The sequence below is a fragment of the Armigeres subalbatus genome, chromosome 3, assembly GCF_024139115.2.
Source record: "Armigeres subalbatus isolate Guangzhou_Male chromosome 3, GZ_Asu_2, whole genome shotgun sequence".
Lineage (NCBI taxonomy): Eukaryota > Metazoa > Arthropoda > Insecta > Diptera > Culicidae > Armigeres > Armigeres subalbatus.
Genome location: NC_085141.1, coordinates 132,351,123 through 132,374,912, shown reverse-complemented (window position 1 = coordinate 132,374,912; position 23,790 = coordinate 132,351,123). Strand labels below are relative to the sequence as shown.

General features: G+C 39.1%; 1 protein-coding gene across 1 annotated transcript in view; it reads right to left on the bottom strand.

Annotated features, from left to right (window-relative positions):
* LOC134219544 (integral membrane protein DGCR2/IDD-like) overlaps positions 1–23,790 on the bottom strand; it is a 214,993-nt gene that overhangs the window by 139,225 nt on the left and 51,978 nt on the right. The window contains exon 3 of the mRNA XM_062698290.1: positions 17,105–17,253. Within this exon, the coding sequence (XP_062554274.1) occupies positions 17,105–17,253 (149 nt within the window). The remainder of the gene's footprint in view (positions 1–17,104; positions 17,254–23,790) is intronic.

The window sequence follows — 23,790 nt, the reverse complement described above, 5'->3', positions numbered from 1 at the left end:
TATTAAGGTTACTCAGGAAATAATTTTCGAGATTCGATATCATTGCTTCTATCGGTACAAAAAAAATCTAACAAAATTCTGTACACTATACGATCAACAGCTGTCAATTAATTGCAACTTCGGAAGTGTCTATAATTTCACTTTGTATGCGTTACGCAGGTGTGTTTCGTATTGATCTATAAAGAAATCTAATGAATTATTAAATAAAATGTATGGTATTTGAAACAAATTTACTTTGACATTGAAAATATAATTATAACAAATGATATGATATGGAATTATGCCTATTTTTCTGATTTGTTTCAAAGAAACAAATGATTTTAATTGAGGAACATATAGAAGCATGTACAAAGAAATCTTCTCAGAAAAGCAAAAACGTAAAAATTGAAAGGGATTTCAAAAATTTCTTCAGTGGAAGCTAGATAGCAAATATGAGCATGTTTTGAGACACTAATAGATCACTTTTATACATGTATGTGTGCGTATGTGAGCAAATTCTGAAATTTACTACCATAAAAATCTCGCTCATTTTTAAGGTATTGAACAAGTTTAGTTTTACCAAATTAGGCATCCATAAGGCAAAATATATGTTATTATTGAACGCTATTGAGTTTCGCTCAGATCAATTACTGATTTAGTTAGTTCTGGATTAATTAATATCGAGGTCTCTGGAAATTACGAGTACAATATATGCAACCAGCGTTAGGATAGTTACTAACCATGTCACAATAGTTATTCAATCCGGCGAGCGCCTTATAGATACATACAGTACATAGTACAGTACGTTATCATTCGTTGAGTTGTCCCTCAACCCATGACATCCGCCTTTGGGTAGGCAATTATTTTGTCACTTCCACGGTGAATCGCCGTGGGAAGCTGAGTAGTTTTATCTCGTTTTAAATACTGGACTCTGGAAAAAAAAATCCTTATAACTAAGGAAGGGTCAACATCCCACTGCAGGTGGATTAATCTGGGTTTTTTAACTGCAATTCGATAGCTGCAACAGTTTTATAGTTATCGGATAGGGAACCGCTAAACCTTAAAATTAAACGAAACTCCATGGCAGCTACATTGAGCTGCAAAATCAACGTTTGAAGAAAGCTTTGACTTCTAAAATGAGTAGCCGTTTATCAAACAGTTAGCAAAATAAGCCTTGTCTTGTCTTGTCTTAGCACATGCACAGCCAGTATAAAACAGTTAGCAAACTAAGCCATGCTAACAAACAAAAAATTGAAAGATTTGACTGAAGCGTATTACTAAAACGTATTAAGGCTCTGTCTCATTTCCCGAATCAAATTTAATTTTACTTAAAACTGACAGTTCAAAAATTTAAAAATCACCCGGCCATAAGAATGGCTGCGTGCTACCCAGCAATTCCAATAAGACATCGATCAAGAATGATTCGATATCTGTCAAAAGTAATCCTGCTCATCCAACAGTGTTATTCGATAATTATTGAACTGTCAATTTTAAGTTTAATTTGAGTTTAATCATCCAATTGAGACAGACCCTAAACTATGAACTTTTTTTGTCCCGCGCTCACACAAAATTTATCTGGTCACATTAATGAAACAGCAAGTCGCTGTGTTTCACATCGAGGTGCTACCTTCTACCAAAGCTGTGGTACCACCAACGAGCTGAGAGGAGCTTCATAGTGCCTGTTTTGACAGTATTATACGTTTTTTTTTTGAATAAATAAAGCCTTATTTGAAACTAAATTTGTATGTAATTAAATTGCCCTTTTTCACACATTAACTAATTACTCGATTAAGCCGGAATTCCGGGCTGGATGACAAACACAAAAACGTTTGTTAGGCAATCAAATTTAAAAGCTTCTCTGTTATATGCCAACTGTAAATCCAAACAGCACGCTATTTGGAGCAACCACTCCTACAGTGTGATAGATTTCGAAGAAGTAGACATAATCGTACGAAGGTTAGGTCAAAAGATGGAAACGAGAAACAGGTCTTCACCGCTAGGGGATATATTTGGGCTCTTTTTTTGTCAGCCGAGCCGCATAAGGGTTGATAAACAGGCGGCAACAATATCCTGGTAAGGGGACCTTTTTCCAACAATGCAAATGTTCGTTAAACAATTCCCTGGTCGACCACCACACTTTTCCATTCATCGGCTCCGTTATCGACTTCACTCGAATAAATCACAAAATCGACGGTGTTTGTAAGCTGCATTGTACCTAGAGACGGAACAAAAAAAATACAGAAGGCAGCATGGCAAAATCGACTTATACTCGGCCGATGACGTCCCGGTAGACTAGTTTGCGCTGCTGCGGTTACATAAATGTATGCTATTTTCTGTATTGACATTCGGAAGCTGCACCGGATTCTCATCATAAATATGGAACGGTATTTGAAGCCAATCTCAGGCGGCAATATGCAGTGGAATCGATCGGAGCTGTGCAGTGCACTGATTCTGGGCTATCCAGGTGCACGTCCTAGTGAACTTTCAATTTGCCGCATCACTGCACTTTGGCAATGCGATGAAAATGGATATTTCGTATTTGACAAAGTATTTATAGGTATTGGATAGCTTATTTGCATTGATAAATAATGGCCATATAAACAACAACTACCTACATATGAAATGTGAAATGCAATGTTTCATAGCACTGTTGCAGTTTGTTATTTTTAAATACAATAAGGCCGATACAAATATTTAAAAACAATTCTGTCTCCCCCCCCTCGGATTTTTTTGCCACGGGAGTCCTCATCTGGGTCCCTATCGCTATTTCCTGAAGTATTATTTTGGGCACTCCGATAAAGTTCTTTGAAATTGAATTATAATAATTATCATAATAAAAAATCATTGCAAAACTATACAAAAATTATTACAACCCCAATCTGCCCTTTATTTTCTCGCTCTTAATAAAACAAAATTATAAAAACAATTAATTGCATATTATTCGGCAACTCGGCCGTACGAAAACCATTTTTTTGTTAAATATCTTGGCTGTGCATATGCACAGCACATGTTTCGAAATGGATAAATTGATATGAAATTTGCGAAAAAGAATCCACGTGTCTTGGAGGGACTCGAACCCTCAACCTCCTACTCTCTAGATAGGCGCCTATATAGAGAGTAGGAGGTTGAGGGTTCGAGTCCCTCCAAGACACGTGGATTCTTTTTCGCAAATTTCATTTCAATTTGTCCATTTCGAAACATGTGCTGTGCATATGCACAGCCAAGATATTTAACAAAAAAATTATAAAGATAAGAAACAGGTTAATTTACTTTTCTTCTTTTGCTTTTGATAGAATCAACGTGGAAGCTACGAGATGATAAACCGAAACACAAACCGTAGACTTTGAGCAGAAACAGTCATAAAGATGATATGCATGTGTTTCGGAAGTACAAATTTGAGTGATTTGGAGATTTTTTGGTGATCGCAGTTTCATAAGCTATGCACGGTCTTTGGTACCCAGAAATTAATACGTCGCTTCAGGAGGCAATACAGAAGTGGGTTTCCGGGTCGCCTGCGAATTTGAATGTTGCCATCTACCAACGACAACAAAATCGGATCACCAACTATGGTGCAAGTTTAACACAACGCTGTTAAATTTATGGCATAGGCACAGCCGTAAACTATAATTTTGTAGCCTAGAAAGCACTTCGACCATAGCGGAAAAGGTATTGGACGCGGTCAATTCTACGAAACTTTCATCAGGAGTTTTGGGAAAATTCTTTAGAGTGTCTTGGAGAGTTATTTACGAGAATTCTGGGAAGATTCATGATTGCAATAAAGACTACTAAATCACTGCAGGAAGTTATCATTCTCGCAGTACAACGACAAAACCTATCGCTCCGACAATATTTTGTTTTATCAGAATTGAGCCATTTTTAATACTTTCAAAATCCTAAAAAAGCTCCCACCGGATTTCCAAGTTTTCCCTTTTAACCCATAAGGATTCCCTATCAATAGGATTCTTTTCGGAATTTTAACAGAATTCCCTTCGGCGTTCCGAGAGGTTTAACTTCGAATTCTCAATAGAATTAACTTCGAATTCAAAAAAGGATTCTCTTCGGAATCTCAATACGAATCCTTCAAAAATCCCAAAACGATTCCCTTTGAAATCCCCGAAAACATTCCCTTTGGATTTACAATGTTCTGAAAACTCATATGTGAATATGTACATTATGTGGAAGATATTGATTTGAAAAATGTATTGGAGGTAGCCACTTTCCCTTCGATGGGACTCGATCCCACGACCCTCAGAACGCTAGACTAGTGCTTTAACCAACTTAGCTACGAAGGACCTCCGTCGGCCTTAGCAATCTAGCCGCTACTGAATGAGCTCGAGATTCCCAAATTGGACGCATATTCAAATCACTCACTTGTCAAGCCAACACTTCCACATGTGTATAGTACACGTTCACATTAGAGGAGCGTGAGTATTTAGAATGTCTGGCGGCTACACACATTCTTCATCAACAACTGTACTGATCAATAGAGGTTGTGTGAGCTGTTCAGTCGTCAAGCTTAGGGTTCTTTCACAAATTACGTAACGCTAAATTTGATGATTTTTGACGCCGCCTCGTAACATTTTTTGTATGGAAGGCTTAATTTTTTTGTATGGATCGTAACGCTTGGCCTGAACGCCTCCCTCCCCCTACAGCGTTACGTAATTTGTGAAAGTACCCTTAGACTCAACCGCATTGCGTAGGCAAGAGCACACAACTCAGGTTCAGAAGAACTTAATTTGGAATCGAAGAATTCCAAACGTTTGTGGACATGGCGGGCCGCCTGGAAAACGGACCAAGTATTCGGATGGGATACCGCCCACTGTAGCAGAGCTGTGATTGCAGTTGCAGTTCTCAATAGAATACAATAGCAAAAAACTCATTGAGTTTTACGCTTTGATCTGAAAAACATTAGATTTAATTAAGGAAAACCAAAATAGGATAATCCTTGAACATCAAAAACCCACAGGAAAAAGCGTTGTTTTGTTTCACTGTGTATTGAAATCTTAGTACATGGAACCATAACATGTGTACTAATTTGCTCTGACTCCAACATTTTTTATTGTTATATGGGTCATTCCGCGCCAAGTGACCGAGCACGTGCAATTAACCTATTCAAAAATAATGAAAAATACCTAGCACATATTAATTTTGGTCCATTATTTTGAATAACCATATGACCATGGTGATTGAACCGCCCCTTCGACCAAAAACCCCTCCCTGTTTTTGGAGATTTTAAAAAACATGCTATTTTCAAATATCGATATCTTAGCCCCCGATAAAGCTACAAGAAACTTTAATACCAGTTTTCCGCTTGAAATTTGATGAAGTTTTTAGAAAAAAATACTTTAAATGCTGAGCAGTGTTGCCAACTATATTATTTTTCTCACAAAATAATAAAAAAGCATTTTTCTCAAAATACGTATATTTTTTTCTTCGATTTCTCAACGGATTCGAGCTTAACAGACTTTTTCCAGTCGGAAACACTTATCGATACAAAGTAAAATGCGCCGTTGCTGAGATATGGCAGCTTTAGTAAATCTTATTTGGGTCATTCCGCGCCAAGTGACCGAGAAAGTGAACTTGCAGGTGAATACTATGAATTCCAACCAAATCAGGTGTATCTACTTACTTTGGGCCCACATTTAGAAAAAGCATTTGATCCGACCGTATGGGCCGCCTCTCCGGCAAAACATTCCTCCCTGTTTTTGAAGATTTTTAAAATCATGCCATTTTCAATAATCGATATCTCCGCCCCTAATAAAGCTACAAAAAACGTCAGTACCAGTTTTCCTCTTGAAATTTTGTGGAGATTTTACAAAAAATATTTCAAATGCAAAGCAGTGTTGCCAACTACATTATTTTTCTAAAAAATCAATTAAACAAATCATTAAAAATAAAAAATTATCAAAATACGTATATTTTTTTTTAATTTCTCAGCGGATTTGAGTTTATCAGGCAATTTCTTGTCAAAAACACTTATCGACCCCCAGGGCAGTCGCGGGATAATCATTGAAAAGCTGCGAAAGACAACTCTTGATTCATACTTGAGTCCCTTTTTTGTCCTAAAAATGTATACCAGCTTTTAGATTTGAATCTTATAAGTAATGATTAGATTTGGAATACTAATAAACGAATGACTGAAGAACAACAAATTTTTAGAAGTAGCCTTCTTTAGGTATCCAAAACAGGTGAAAATATGAATGCTGAACTGAGCTGGTTGTCGAAAACCATGTCCAATCCAAAAACAATATAAATTCAATTGAAAAATCTATTCGAAATCCAATCCGTATCTAAACCAAATTCAAACCAAAGCAAATCAAAATCCAGTCAAATCATATACAAATTCAATGCAACTCACATCCAAATTCAATCTAAATCTAATCCAATCTAAATCCAATCAAAATCTGATCCAATTCAGATCCAAATCTAATCCAATCCAAAGCTGATCCAACCCCTATCCAAATTCAATCCAATACAAAACTAATCCAAATCGTTTAAAAATTCAATCCAAATCTAAATCCAATCCAATCTAATACCAATACAAATCCAATCAATGAAGGAATATAAAGTAATTTATTATGATTTGCTCAATATAACTCACTTTTTATTAAATTTCTAAAAATCAATTCATTTTGCACCTTGTGGGTCGCAAACAATATTGGATTCTGCTAGACCCACCTAGCATATTCAAAAAGTTTGGGAACCTCTGTACTAAGGAATTTTAAGAAGATGGGGTTCGAAAATGTAGCGTGGTTTATGGGCCACTCCTTATTCATTATAAATTTATGTTCAGAAATAATTATCAAAATTTTATTATATTCAGACGAATTTCAGTGCTCAGAACGCTTAGTAAGGAACATGAAAAAATGCGTTGACACAAAAGGTATTTTGTGCTGCCCCAATCTTAAAAGGGGTAATCTCCTCCAACAAGAAATCGTACAAAAAGTTCAGGGAAAAAAGAGTACAAAAGCGTGCGTGAAGGAGGAAAACGGGTGCAGAAGCAGAAGCGTTTGGATCTAGCGAATCTGACTGATATATTGCCCTCTTTGAGGAAAACTTTGTTTTTTTGAGATTGGATTTATCAAATTCGCCGAACATCGGCCGCTCGAATGCGTTGTAGCAGGAGCAGCAAGCACTCATACAGTATGTGTATGTGTAATCCACGAGTACTTCAAACTGATGTTTACGGGAGCAAAACTTGATCTCTCTTGAAACTTGAAGTTAATGGAATCAAAGCATTTCCCTCGTTTAAAGATCAATTGAAACTGAACCTTTGTAGCCCACCAGCAGAGCTAATTGAGCAATAGTCATGTAACTACTGTCCTAATGTTGGTTTGTCATTACAGCACCCAAATGAGTGCTTTAATGAAATTTATGCAACCCATTTGAGTTGCATAATGGTCATTAAATCACCCATTTCGTTGGTATGGAAAAGTAGGCCGTTTTATCAATCAAAGACGAACTGTAAACCAGGTATTATGAACAGGAATTGCAAAAATAACTTTAAACCATTTAAACATATTTAGTGGAAATCTGGCATCACTGGCCTCAAAAGCATTATGTGCTGCAAAAATATGTTTTTTTTTGTGAATTATTCGAATAAAACTAATAAAAACTACATTATCATAGTTGTTTACCTTTACAGAACGAATTGAACGATATGCTGAATGAAAACCTTCGATTATGCCTAACTAAAACCGTCATAACTCAGCAACTGCTCATTTTACTTTGTAACGATAGGTGTTCCTGACAGGAAATTGCCTGATAAACTCAAATCCGCTGAGAAATCAAAAAAATATTTATACGTATTTTGAGAAAAATGCTATTTTTTATTTTTTTTATAAAAATAATGTAGTTGGCAACACTGCTTTGCATCTGAAATATTTTTTGTAAAATCTACACAAAATTTCAAGCGGAAAACTGGTACTAACGTTTTTTGTAGCTTTATCAGGGGCGGAGATATTGATTATTGAAAATGGCATGTTTTTAAAAATCTTCAAAAACAGGGAGGAGTGTTTGGCCGGAGGGGCGGCTCAAACGGTCGGATCAGATGCTTTTTCTATTTTGGTTGGAATTCATAGTATTCACCTGCAAGTTTTCACTTTTTCTCGGTCACTTGGCGCGGAATGACCCATATCAATGATTCAACTACATAAGGAGTGATTCAAATATGACGTCCACTACTTTCTGAGATTTCTAGGCTTTTTTATATACCTAGTATACGTACTGTTACACAATCTTAGACCCCTCTCCCCTTAAACCTGTGACATCGTTATTGAACGACCTCCAAGTAGGGAGAAGAACCATTTGGGCAGCACCCATTATTCTCGTCCGCAATGTTTATAGCTCGATTTTTGGTACATCACTAGAAATTTACAGATGCTACCCATTGTAGGGAGGAGGATAAGTAGAACACATTCTACTTTGAACTGATTTCAAGTGACGTTAACGAAAATCCTCACAGAATCCAAATTAAAGAGCACTCGCGTTTTCAAGAGCACCACATTCAAAACAGAAGCCACGCACAACTGTCTGTTTTAATATTCCATAAAAGTGACAGTTGTGCGTGGCTTTCGTTTTGAATGGGGTGCCCTTGAAAATACGAGTCCAATAATTTCCAAGCCTCCTTAGTTCATTATTAATTATGGGATGTAAAATAGTGGGTTGACATCAAGGAAGGAGCACCCAACAGAGCTCTGGTCCCCACAAGTTCCTATCTCACGCTTCCACGGGTCGTCCGATGACAAAAGACCGCCAGCTAAGGGTTGTGTACTTAGCTGCAGGCCTGGTAGCGGGTCACTTTTTAGTGACTTGGTCACTTTTTTCGGGCAAGTCACTAAAAAGTCCCTTTTTTCGACCTCAAGTCACTAAAGTCACTTTTTCTCGCAAAAAGTCACTATTTTCAACTATTTTGAAACTATTGACTAAGATTTTTTTTTCTATAAAACTTTATGTACCCATCGGATGATGCTTTGATCATGGCGGAAATAAAATTACGGATCTTAAAACATGATCGCGCTGAAACTTCGTCAGCCGTTTAACTCGCAGCTTTTACTGGCATTTCACCAGTAGCTAAATGAAGGTGTTTTACGTCACAATTTATAAATCGGTATACAGTCATGCAAGCAGGAGACCTGCCAATTCCGATTTTGTTTTAAAGCTCAAACTTTATACAGTAGGAGAAGGTGGGAAGATTTGATTCCTTGGGAGACTTGACCCCTTGGGATACTTGATTCTCCGCTGTTTTACCGAGAACTATAGCAGTATTGTTAGAGTATACTTTTATTATAGATCCTCTAGACAAATGATCGTTATGTGGCGAATTATTTTTTGATTGACAGTCTTATTCTAGTCTTACTCTATTATTTACTGTGTTTGTCCCTCCTAAAGATGTTTTTTTAAGCAAAATTTGAACAACTTCCCCTAATATTGACAAAATGCTATCATTTTTTTTACAGCACAAGCCGTCAATATGCTAAATGATCTTCACTGATAAAAATGCCAACATTTCACCACAATTTTAGGATAATTGGATTTTGAGTTGTTGTCACAATATGAGGAGACTTGATTCTGAGACTTGAGAAAATTGGCAAACAAATTCAAGAAAATATAAATTTGTTCTCAAGCGGCTATATTTTTGATGTGATGAAGGGTTTGCTCTAAAAAAAATATTTATTGAGTAGATGTTATAGAGAGAGAATCAAGTCTCCCCAATTTTGAAGATTGCATGCACTATCGAAACCCATAGCAAAAATCGTTCATGAATACGTACAGCAAGTAGGGAAATCTGCGTATTTTGGAGAAAAAAATATTCAAATAGTTCAGAGAGCATAGTCCTGCAGTATAAGCAGTACGATCCGTACTGTTGTTTTTTTTGCACTGAAAATTCCAATAACTTCCGTGGCACCTATGATAAATCGTGCATCTTTCTTAAATAGGTATTCAGCTAATCCAGTGAACTTAATTTTCACTGATTCTCACGTGAAGGGAATGCTCCTTCACGCAGATTTTTGCCTAGAAATCATTTTTCAGAAAAGAAAACAGGTCTTATGAGTGATAACCATGTTTCGCTCACTTCCAATGGCGTAAAAATTTGGTTTTCTCGGAGGACTACTCATAGTTTTGAGTACTGTTTTTGACTGATATTTAATAAAATTTTCGTGGGATTAAAAGGAAGGCCAATACGATTTTTCTGAGTAGATAAAAGTTAGCGTGTACGATTTTCACTTCTCTTCTGAGTTCGTTCTAAGGCAAAAGAGTGGTGAGTGAAAGATGATCCTCATTCGACCCAAAAACGCTTAATTTCGTGTCATCGAACTTGCAACTGAAACTGAAAGTCACTATTTGGTCACTTTTTCTGCAACTGAAAGTCACTATTTGGTCCCTTTTTTCGTCAGTTTTGGTCACTAAAGTCACTTTTTTTAGCTGCATCGGACGCAACCAGCCCTGTAGCTGGTAGTGCAGCCTGGGCACTGTTGTCCTTCTGACATCAGCTAGAGTGAGAAGGTACGCCTCGAGCGTCTGTTCACCAGGAGGTGCGGCTCAAACAGCGTCTGCTTGGTACTCAGCAGCCCCACCAGCGCGATATAGGTAACGTGACCCCGGTAAGGTAGCTTACTGAAGCCTCTCAAATACTACGAAAAATGGAGATAGAAGAAAAAGAGAACGTTATTTTTGGCAACCGACCCGGCAACGAAATAAGGACTATGATAGGAAACTCGGTACCTGGAATGTCAGGACCCTAAATGAACCTGGACGAGTGAGCCTTCTGGCTCGCGAACTGCAGAAGGTTGGAGTGAACGTGGCCGCTATTCAAGAAGTCCGATGGCCCAGATCCGGAGAACGTGAATTCCGAGCCGCCCGAGTAGCACACTTGTCATATACCAGTCACTGCGACTCATATGCGACCAAATCTAATCACATTGGAGTTTCTGCAACAAAATCGATCTGACCTGTGCTACTAGGGCGTGGAATCTATGGCAAAAGGTCGAAAGACAAAAGGTCGAAAGGACAAAAGGTCGAAAGGACAAAAGGTCGAAAGGACAAAAGGTCGAAAAGACAAAACGTCGAAAGGGACAGAAGGTCGAAAGGACAAAAGGTCGAAAGGTACAGAAGGTCGACCGGGACAAAAGGTCGAAAAGGACAAAAGGTCGAAAAGGACGAAAGGTCGAAAAAGATAAAAGGACGAAAGGGACAAAAGGTCGATCAAGAACAAGTTGATAGCAAGTTGGCTGTATTCCAAAAGAATTTATGAAATGCATTAAACTTCAAGCAGAAATAACACACTCATCATATCAATCAAAGTTGAAGAATGAGAAATTTTCAAAGAAGGAGTAATTACTATGAAACAATATTATGAATATCTAGATAGTTCTGTTAGAGATAAAAAAGATTGTTCATTTAGGAAATGAATAAAACTTGTATTGCGCGAGACAGAGTTGTCCTATACAGATGGAAAAAAGTTGCTCTTTTATTTTAAACTATTTTTGGTCGTGCACCATTTTGACAGATCGAAGTGACATTTAGAAAACTCAACATCCATCTATTACTTGTACTCACTGAATGAATTTTATTTAATTGTTAAAAATAGTGAAAAATAAAAGAGCAGAGTTTTTGCTAACTGTGTAGTGCAACTTTGGTGCAAGATTGACTTTCTTCGTTTCAGTTCCTTGTCCATTTCAACTTTTTGTCCCTTTCGACCTTTTGATCTTATTGATCTTTAGTTTCTTTCGACCTTTTGTCCCGTTCGACGTTTTGTTCTTTCGACCTTTTGTCCCTTTCAACCTTTTGTCCTTTTCGACCATTTGTTCCTTCGACCTTTTGTCTTTCGACGTTTTGTCTTTCGACCTTTTGTCCTTTCGACCTTTTGTCTTTCGACCTTTTGTCCCTAACCCTAGGGCGTGGACCCCACGATCAACACTGCATTCAAGTATAAGCGGCGGCGGAAAAGCAGAGCATGGAGTTGGTTTCGTAGTGATGGGCAAGCAGATGAAGCGAGTGATGCGGTGGACACCCATTAGCGAACGAATCTGTGTTTTGAGGATACGGGGCAAACTCTTCAATTACAGCCAAATCAACGTTTACGCACCAACAAATGATAAAACCGACGACGTGAAGGACACGCTTTATGAATGTCTTGATAAAGCCTATGGAGAGCGGTAGAGAGGACTTTTTCCGTCCCATAATCGGTAGGGAGACCTTTCACTCCGCTACCAATGACAACGGCCTACGGCTAGTAAATCAGTAGCACGTACTTTGCACGAAAGAACATCCGAAAGCACACCTGGAGACATCCAAATGGTGAAACTAGCAACCAGATAGACCATGTTCTGGTGGATGGGCGCCATTTCTCGGATGTTATCGATGTGCGCACATTCAGAGGTCCGAACATTGACTCTGATCACTACCTCGTTGTCAGTAAAATTCGATCACGGTTGACAACTGTATCGAACGGAAGATCACAGCGAACGATGCGTTACAATATCCAGTGATTGTCGGCGGAGGGAGTATCGGCTGAATACCGCCAGAAACTCGACGAACGGATAAGTGCAATCAACGTAAGCGACAACATAAACAATCTATGGGAGTCGATCCATGGGGCGGTGAATACAACAGCACGAGAAGTGGTAGGCACTGCACAGAGACGACCCAGGACGGGTTGGTTCGATGTGGAGTGTCAGAGAGTGACAGACGAGAAGAACGTTGCCAGAAGCCGGATGTTGGTGTCGGGTACCCGATCGAATAGAGATCGGTACAAGGAAGCAAGAGCAGCCAAAAAACGAACCCACGGCAGGAAGAAAAAAGAGTACAAAGAACAAGTTATTAGTGAGGCGCAGGAAAAAATGGAGCAGAACGATATGCGGAGGTTTTATGCGCCTGTCAATGGCGTGCAGAGAAAGACAGCGCCATCTACCGTCATGTGCAACGACCAAGAAGGGAATTTGCTGACAGATAAACCCGAAGTGGCTGCTAGGTGGAAGCAACACTTCGAGACTTTGTTGAATAGTGGAAGTGACGATGCATCGGTGAACAGAATAAATATTAGCGACGATGGACAAGCTGTAGAGTCGCCTACACTAGATGAGGTTAGAAAAGCTATTAAAGAGCTGAAAAACAAAAAGGCTGCGGGGAAGGACCAGCTCCCGGCTGAACTTCTCAAACATGGCAGGGAGCAGCTTTGTGAAGTTCTGCACCATATTATGTTGAACATATGGGAACACGAGGAAACGCCTGCTAGCTTGTTGGACGGCCTCATTTGCTCTCTCTTTAAGAAAGGGCACAGACTGAAGTGTGTCAATTATCGAGGAATAACCCTCCTCAATTCGGCGTTTAAAATTATGTCCCGTATTTTGTTCAACAGATTGAGATCGCTTGAAGAGTCCTTCGTCGGCGAACACCAAGCAGGTTTTCATGAGGGCCAATCAAATGTTTACCCTGAGATAAATCCTTGATAAATTCCGGGAGTACAACTTGCAGACACATCATCTGTTTATTGTTTTCAAGGCGGCGTACGATTCAGTGAAACGGAATGAATTATGGCAAGTTATGCTTGAACATGGTTTTCCGGCGAAACTGATACGGCTGATTCGTATAACGTTGGACGAATCGAAATTAAGTGTAAGGGTTGCGGATGAAATATCGAAGTCATTTGCTACCTTAGATGGATTAGAGCAGGGTGATGCACTCTAGAATCTACTGTTCAATATAGCACTCGAGAGAGCGGTTAGGAGAGCTGGTATGCAAAGAAGCGATACCATTATCACAAGATCGCATATGATCCTGGGATTCGCGGACGATAACGATATTATCGGGATTGATCGCCGTGCCGTGGAGGCTTTTGTGCCTTTTAAGAGGGAGACAGCGGGGATTGGACTCACGATCAATACCAGCAAAACGAAGTATGTTCATCAACTGGCAATCAACTGGCAATCAACTGGAAATCAACGTGGGTTCATTAGTGGTGGTGGTAGCGAAATGGTGTTGGGTGGTGAAAAATTTGATGTGGTAGAAGAATTTGTGTATCTTGGAACATTAGTGATGAGCGATAATGATGTTACCCGCGAGGTGAAAAGGCGTATTGCAGCTGCAAATAGGGCCTTATTAGGGACTTCGTAACCAGCTTAACTACTACGGGACTCTGCAAACGAAAACAAAACTCGCGCTGTATATTACTCTGATTTTTCCGGTGGCTTTATACGGCCATGTAACATGGACGTTAAAGGAGGCTGATCGGAGTGTTTGAGCGTAAGGTACTGCGGACAATACTCGGCGGTAAACAGTAGAACGGTATCTGGCGGCGTCGCATGAACCACGAATTGTACCAGGTGTATAAAGGGCTGGATATTAGTAAGCTTATACAACACGGCAGACTACGGTGGGCTGGTCACGTTGTTCGTATGCCGGAAGAATGTCAAGCGAAGATAATATTTAGTAGAGAACCCGGAAGAGGCCGCAGGCTTCGTGGAAGGCCGCGTACACGATGGCTTTTTGCAGTTGAAGAGGACCTGAGGGCGCTCAATGTTCAGGGCGACTGGAAGCGATTGGCCCAGGATAGAGTCCAGTGGAGAAGCATACTCCATTCGGCATAGGTTCATCGAAGAGCTGTAGCCCATCAAGTATCAAGTAAGTATCAACATTATCGGGATTGATCGCGCTGCCGTGGAAGAGGCTTTTGTGCCTTTTAAGAGGGAGATAGCGAGGATTGGACTCACGATCAATACCAGCAAAACGAAGTACATGGTCGCTGGCAATCAACGTGGCTTCATTAGTGGTGGTGGTGGCGAAATGGTGCTGGATAGTGAGAAAATTGAAGTGGTAGAAGAATTACACCCGCGAGGTGAAAAGGTGTATTGCAGCTGCAAATAGGGCTTATTACGGACTACGTAACCAGCTTAACTACTACGGGACTCTGCAAACGAAAGCAAAACTCGCGCTGTATACTACTCTGATTCTTCCGGTGGCTTTATACGGCCATGAAACATGGACGTTAAAGGAGGCTGATCGGAGAGCTTTCGGAGTGTTTGAGCGTAAGATGCTGCGGACAATTCTCGGCGGTAAAAAGGAGAACGGTATCTGGCGGCGTCGCATGAACCACGAATTGTACCAGCTGTATAAAGGGCTGGATATTATTAAGCTTATACAACACGGCAGACTACGGTGGGCTGGTAACGTTGTTCGTATGCCGGAAGAACGTTAAGCGACGATAATATTTAGTAGAGAACCCGGAAGAGGCCGCAGGCTTCGTGGAAGACCGCGTACACGATGGCTTTTTGCAGTTGAAGAGGATCTGAGGGCGACTGGAAGCGATTGGCCCAGGATCGAGTCCAGTGGAGAAGCGACCATGTACTGGACTCCATTCGGCGTAGGTTCATCGAAGAGCTGTAGCCCATCAAGTATCAAGTAAGTACATCGCTTATTATCTTTATTTGCCTCAAATAAATATAGGGATCATTGAATAACCTGGTCTTGAATTCGTGATTGGTTCAATGGTATATTTTTTACCGGAACCTACTTCTACGAATCAGAGACAGAGACAATTTTTACAGATTTGTATTATTTTAATACAATATCTGTACAAAAAGCTTACAGAATTGTATATGCCAAGATCTTATACAATAATTGTTAGATTTGTTTTTTGGGCGTACATTTGTCTAGATTTAACTTAATTAAAGAACTAACTCAAAAGCAGTGTTGTAAAATGTCATTTGCATTCGTTTGTATAATTTTCCTAGGACTTTTCAAGAGTTAGCTATCAATTCCTGAGGTATGGCGAACTTATAGCGCTTAAATGTGCCCACAACTTTGTCTAACAAGACATTGCTGTAAATATGTTATCTGGGGCGTGGGAGGCAAAATGTCATTCAAATGACATTATGTCAAATGACACGTGACATTTTGGAGAGTTTTCACTTTCCAGCCGCATATGTTATATTTAGAGTAATGTACCCTTGGACAAAAGTATAGCCAGTACTACAAGTATCGGTACTACAAGTGTCAATCCGATAGTGGTGATGAAACCAAACATGCACTACAGCATGATGAATAAATTATGGCCAATCGAAGCTTGTTGAAGCATATTTTGGCAAAATAATTTAAATGACTACAGCGCCACTAGCGTTCTAGTACTTATGCTTCTACTGTCTGAAACGCTGTACACGCAAAAAAAGCGTTCATGAATTCGTGAACTAACGAGTTCACGGTTTATTTTTTCGAGAACAACAGTCACGGATTCGGGAATACAGTCACGTTTTCTGGAACGTTCTGGAAAGCGCGACTGGTGTTCCCGAATCCATAAATTAAATCACGGTGTATTTTTTTCTGGTTCACGAATTCGGGAACGCTTTTTTTTGCGTGTAGCAATTTTTAAGCTCAAAGCAAGACCATGCTGAGGGTAGCTGGGTTCCCGGTCTAGGCAATTTTTGTATTGGAAATTGTGTCGACTTCCCTGGACATGAAAGTATCATCGTGTTAGCCTCATGATATATGAATGCAAAAATGGTAACTTGGCTTAGAAACCTCGCAGTTAATAATTGTGGAAGAGCTTAATGAACACTAAGCTGCGAGGCGGCTCTGTCCCAGTGTGGGGATGTAATGCCAATAATAATAATAAGAAGAAGATGTATAGAATATACTCGGTAGAACATAAATGTCAATTTGTTTCTTAGCAAAATATTCACCTTTTCAATTTGTGTTATAGACTACCTAGTTTGTTTCCAGAAACTCTCACTTCCGAAATTATCGCCCATTGAAATTTGCAATCCCAACATGTTCCGCCGTTCATCATCCTCGTCGCCAATTGTAGGGAGGGCGTTAAGTAAAACATTTTCTACATTAAGGTACTGATTTCTAGTGACGTTAATATCATCATCCAAGAATCTCCAAGCCTCCTTAGTTTATTAATTATTAGAATACTACAGCCATGTTCCAAACAAAAGTAATTCGGTGGTGATGCGCCCGAGTAGTAAACGTTGTGGAAGTTGAACTATTTGTACTAAAGTACAAGAAATTTAGCGCGGAACTCCACAGCCCACAGCCCCGATAGTGTTGAACCGTGTTAGTATTCCAACCAAAGTTGTCATATTGTTACGTTTGCTTGCCAATTCGGCGAATTCAAGTATTTACTCACATAGGGTGGATCACAGTAGATTGCTTTGCACCAGAGTGGTTCTGAGTGGTAACACACGCACAGACTGCACACACCCGGCCCGGGCACATACAGCAGGCCATGTGCCACCGAGTTGCCCTGGAAGTCCACACAGTCCTCTTCGAGGCCAGCTGAAATGGCAAAGAAAATAATGCTTCGTTAATTACGCTCGTTTGACCGACCATCAATCGACGGACGCTGATGACATATGGGGTCGTATGTCGTTTCCGGGGTCGTGGCTTCTGTTGGTGTATTCATCGGTGGGCGAAGAGGGAGGCGAACAGTACACATATTGATTGGGTACTCAGATGGCTTCAGTATCTTCTTCAATTGTGCACTTGAGTGAATGAGTAATGCTATGAGTGCAGGATGGAATGCTCGGTACGTATACGGCTTCAGTGAGCAGTGATGGGTCGAACAATGCATCATGAAAGCATTCCAATTTCTAATCGTTGGTTTGCGGAAGCCTAGCTTCATTCCTGAATTTTCTTTTCCTTCGCTCCCAAGAGAAATAATGTGCATCATGTTTGTGTGTAAGGTACGAAGTGGAACGTTTTCCAACGAATGATGTACACTGTACAGTCCATCTGGAGCAAACTTCATTTATCTATGGACACACAAAAATTCTATTCTGCCATCATTTACCACGGTGGCTTGTAAAGTATTGGACAAAACATTTGCTACTAATAGAATACAATCGTTGATCTGTGAGAAAAAAAGCTACAATCGAACAATTGTTGGTGAAAAAACGAGAGTTCTTAAACATACATAATCGAAGTAAAATTTCTTGCTGAGTAAAACAAATGTTTGTATAAAAATTGCTTGCTCATCGATATTTCGTAGCAAATCACTTGTTTTCGAGAGTTTTTGCCTTTCTCGCTAAGAAAATCTCACACAAAATTTTCAGTATATCTAATGCATGAGAAAGACACAAACACCGATAAGTGGATCAATCAGAGTTTTTTCATTTTACAATTCGTTGTGCCACTTGAATCGTGTTCCCTGGCGTTGAAGATAATCAATTTGCCCCCGAATAACGCTACTATACCGCTCTGGCTGGACAATCATGCAAATGTGTCTTTTTCGGTCCACTGGCTAGCTCTTTGAAAATTCCGCCACTCTGTATCCATTAGCGAGAACAAACATCCACCGATCGATAAATGCCTTTTCAGCCTTGATCGATTTCACGCCACAATAACAATCACTCTTCGTTAATGTCATCACGTCCATCAATCGACGATGCGGCTTATGATGGAAAAGCTCACGGGGCGCATCCCAGTGTTTATGTCGACAGAAGTGAATCAGCGGTGGGTAAATATTTCTGTAACGTGATATTGTTGCATTTATTCCGAGGCATTTATGCGGCTGGCATTGTAAATTGATTTCTGTTTGGGATGACTTTCCGACAAATCTAGCTGAATAAGCCTTACTGCTGTGATGGGAATGTATCGGCATTTTGACCTTCACTAGATTTTCAATTTAATCTGTCCGGAGGCTTTTGATATACACCGACCTGCTCCGTGCAATATTTGAACATTTCTTTTTGTTTTTGGCATTTTGATGAGAAAACATTTTTTAATTTTTTCATGTCAGTGATTTTTTTTAAATATTTTAAGGTCATTATTTGAGGTGAGATATTTCTAAACAAAGAAAATATCAATATAATAAAGGCTAAAAAAAACTTGAGATGCGAAAACAGAGAACGGCTTAAATTTTAAGTTCTCTGCAATTAACGATTACAACCAAGTCTACAACTAACAATTTTTACTATTGCTCTCTGAGGATGGCCAATGCCTTTGGCCAAAACGTAAGTAACTATTTACTACAACGTGTCGTTTTGATTTATTGTGGGACAACAAAGTCCTTAGTTTCTATGTTCGGAATCTTATACAAAAGCTGTCAGCTCTTCATACGGATTATGTAAATAATAATTAAGTGCCCAATAGTTGTTTTCCATACGAAATGGCCAACTATAGAGATCACGGCTGTTCGTGTTCATGGTTCGAATTTGTTGTGTAAAAAATTGATTGATGACGAATTCGATTCTCGGTCCATTTTACTTATGCAATGGCTGGCATAGAAAAACTTAATAACTGAGGAAATGCTAATAGAATACTAAGTTGAAAACAAGGCCAAGTTCCAGCTGGAATGTAGAGAAGAATAAGCTGGACATTCTGGGTTAACTTGTTCGGAGCATGATCATCTTTGGTTTTCTGAGACAATATTAATTTACAGTTTCCAATGAAATGTTTACATATATGTATGTTATATCCTCAGGGCAGTGGCTAGCTTCGAATGTCTTCATTCATCCCACATTACATGACATCAAAGTCTATTATTCCTATCAAGCTCATTCCAGCAATTCTGTCGTCTACGCAAATGCTTACGCTTACGTATGATTTCGTGTGAGATGTCATGTACGTGGGACACCCAGATGCCAAACCAAACGTCCAACCACAAATCACTCAACGGAGTACTATTTTGCCTGTCGCTTGCTCGTCCGGACTCTGACGATTGCGGCGAAACTATGTCCCACATGAGAATCACGCAATCCATATACACATCTACCATGCGTCTTGCCGAGAAGCTAGCTTATAAGCCCGAGGAGCGCCACATTCATACATCACATTTATGGAAATAATATTTCACTTTTGCCTGACTGGAAAGCTTCCCAGGAGACGCCAACAACAATTTATGATACCATTCAAAGCTTTAAGCAATGCAGCGGGTAGGAAATCCCGGATGCAATCCACCATCGGAAGGCGTTATTGTACAGAAGAGGATATTGTTGTATATAAACATTGGATTTTTTACGTATCCGGAGTGCTTTGGAATTTTGGCGAACAGAAATTTGTAAATTATTGTGGAAAATAATGTTTTCAATTTGAAAATCTTTTAATCTTATTACTATTATCGTGTTCGTAGAGGACTACCGGTCTAATGAGCATTGGTACGAGGGCAAACTTTATTCGATCGGAGCGTCTTGCGGAGTCCAAAGTATGTACGGTTTCTAGTTACGGTGCGTTTCTGAATTTCTCTGCTGTTATCATTTTCGGCAGTCGCCAGTGAGCCCAAGTACCATCAAATGGGGTAACTTGCAACACCTTGACTTGTTGCGATTCAGATGCTTTTTTCAGGGCTGTCCGTTATTTGTTTTTAATCTGGACGTCAAAGCCATCAAACGTTCAGAATAGAATATAACTCAAAAAGTTCTTAGGTAATTTTTGTGTAAAATAAGGGTTGAAAATCGCGTCTCGTCTTCTTCAGACGGGTAGTACTCAAAGGCAAAGCTCAAGACTTCCACACTTCGAAAGAATACGTATTAATGCCTCATAAGACGAGTTTGTACCATTGCATTTAATTCAACTACTTTATTGTATTTTTGACAGATACGTATTTCGACCTCAACAGTAAGGCCGTCTTCAGTGCCTCGCGCTGGACTCGACTAAGAGCTTAAAATAATTTTCATATCAAGTAAAGTTCTGTCCAGTTAGAATCCGGAATCATTCATTGTATTGCAGCGGCACGGAAAGGCGCCCACTTTCTGTGGTATAAATTTCATGGTGTTTCGTGCAGCGAGTCAAAAATTATTCCAGATGGAAGCCGAGAGCAGAGACAAAATTCTGCATACCCCCGTTGATAATTCTGCTCATCGACGGTGGAACCTACGTCAAAATGGATTTAGGACAGCTTCCTGGCCAAAAATTTTGCATGGCAACGGCACGAGGAGTTGTTCCTGCGAGATTAAGTTTGCTTTTATGGATAAATTTGCCAAAAACTGATGATTTGGCGAGGGATATGCAGCTGCAGAACAAAGACCAAAGTGTTCGTGACGAATAAGACGATGCACTCTAAGCTGTACAAGTATAATATTTCAAAAACCGCGTACTAAGTTTCATGAAAGCCTGTGCAGGTCCCGTGAAGTTTTGGCCAGATTGGGTCACTGCAGCCGAGAAATCATTCAGTTGTACCGCGATAATAACGTAGATTTAAACAATAAAAACATAATTCACCTAACTGCCCGCAGTTCTGACCCATCGAGACATTTTGGGCAATAATGAAGCGGAAGCTTAAGAAAAGTGGATAAGCAGCTCGGGACGCGACTCAGATGACCAAAATGTGGAACAAATGTGCCACTGAAGTTGTCTCCGGAGGTGTGCAGCGTTTGATGAGAGGAATAAAGAAGAATGTGCGAATTGTCACTAGAAAACTAGAAATGATTTGCATTTATATTTTTTCATTAAAGTACAATAAATTACCTTTGTTTGGATGTATTAACCTTATTTGTATGTCAATCCGTTACCTAGATACAGATGTTTTATTCCGGATTCTAAATGGACATAGCTTTAAACAACAATAGTCAACATGTGATATTACCACGACAGGGTATGTCTTTGGTTGCCAGTGTTAGCAGTGTTAATGGCGTAAGCCCAGCTATCGCAACAAGATCTCATTCCCGAGGGGTATACTTCGTACGCGTACCAGTACTTTTTTGACAACGGGTTCTGGGGGCGGATAGCTAATTCGTTAAAAATGGTCTCTTATATCTTAGTTCTCTTGTACTCAGATTTATTAACTTCTTTACACAGACATTCTAAGTTGTTGGAGCATTGGCATAATCAAAATAAGGGTTATTTATATTTGAAACCACGTGCCTTCCATATTAGAGGAGACTGGGGAGACTTGATCCTCCCCTGTATGGGAGACAAATGAGGGATCAACTTGAATTCCAAATATCCTAAAATTGTGATCAATGTTGACATATTGACCAGTACAGATCATTAAGCATATTTATGGCTTTGTATGTAGAAAAATATAGCATTTGGTCATTGTGATGAGAAGTTGTTAAAATTTTGCGTGGCCTCTAAAAACATCTTTAGAAGGGTCAAACAAAAACACAGCGTCCTGCAAAATCAATACAGTTGTCAATTAAAAATAAAACTCACAACATCAAGATCATTTGTCTAGAGGTACGCTAACCAGATAATTTCGGAGAAAAAACGGGACAAACGCACTTGAAAATCGGGACATGTTAAAAAAAAACCTTGTGACGAAATTCAAGAGCTGTGGAAATTTCAAAATGTAGGGCCGGCCTAACATGCATACGATTGCATTATTTAATTGCTATGACAGGAAGCAACTTTTCCTGAATTTTGTGAGCCGTGCAATACTGCTATGGGTTTTACTACTGCCTAAAAATATCTTTTCTTGCTAAACATCGTTATATTTGTTTAAGAAGATATATTCACTCATCCAAATTCCTTCCAAACTTAAAAAACTTTTTTTTTTACTTTCTGAAATCGAGAGAATTGTTAAATAACATGATAGCGTTAACGTAGGGGAAACTGGACACGTGATCCCTGGGACACATGATCCCCCCCTGTTTTCTCGAAAACTAATCACATTTTTATACCACTGATATGTGCAAAAGGATCTGTTAGATAGATTATTGAATCTGAGTAACATTTGATATTAGTTAATTTATGTATATGAGTTTTAGAGAGGTTTTATTATTTAAGCATTTTCAATCCTTTTTTTCTTCAAAGGAGAAAAGTTTAATAACTTTGAATATGTCCAAACAAAACGTGTCAAATTTTTACTGGACAAAGTTTTATTATTGTAGAATTGAATAAATTAATTGTATTAACTATTGCTTATTTCAATATAATACAATAAACGAAATAAGATAAATACTCAACATGGACACACTTGATCCCCCACAGTTTGGACACACTTGATCCCGATATTGCATATATTAAGGCGTTTGTTGTATACCATCGCATATTATTGTATTGTATGTAACTAAATTGATCTGTTAAAATTCTTTTCTAGTACAATATTTTTATAAATAATTTTTATTTCTCTTTAATTTTGTCAATCAGGCAATACACTCGCAATTTGAATGTCTCAATAGCCTTATTTCATTAACCAGAACAAAGTGTAGTTGAACGTACTTAGTTTTGATAAGTTTTATCAAATGCATTTCAACATTATTTTCAATGAAAACGAGTATAAATTGAGCTTTGAAAATACTCAACAAATCACTGGGCTTTAAATCAGTATTGTTCGATCTGGTATTCAATTCTTTCCGTTGCAACAAGTTTGCCTATAATCACCATTTATTTGTAAATCTTCCTAAAGAATTTTTAATAATAGGCTCATTCAACAATCTTTGGCCAGTCGTTTAAGAGAAATCGCATTTGTGTAGTAATAACACGCACTACAGAAAAATATGATGTTTAAAGGATGAGTGACAGGGCCATATTGATGTATGAAGTCAGCATCCTGGTATGATCACGGTTTTGGTATTGGTAGTAGTCTGCCGATCTCGATGTATCACAGAGTTTTTCGTTGGTCCCAAAACAGGCACTCAGGGATATTTACCATTGGCCATGGCATTTGCAGTGTGGCCAATTTTCAGTAGAGATCCACTTGGGAACATCATGGTTGTCATGATATGACCACTGTCTTTCAGTGGAGTGAATGGTTTGCAGATAAATCATCATCACCATGCCAACTTTGTTGCTATAGCCGACATTCTATCTGTCACTATTACTCTATTCGAGAACCAAAATACTTGCCTTGCTTAATACCAACAATATTTCATTTTCGCACGACTGCTATTACGACAGACTATGAATAATTGTTAGGATTTGAGAATAGACCAA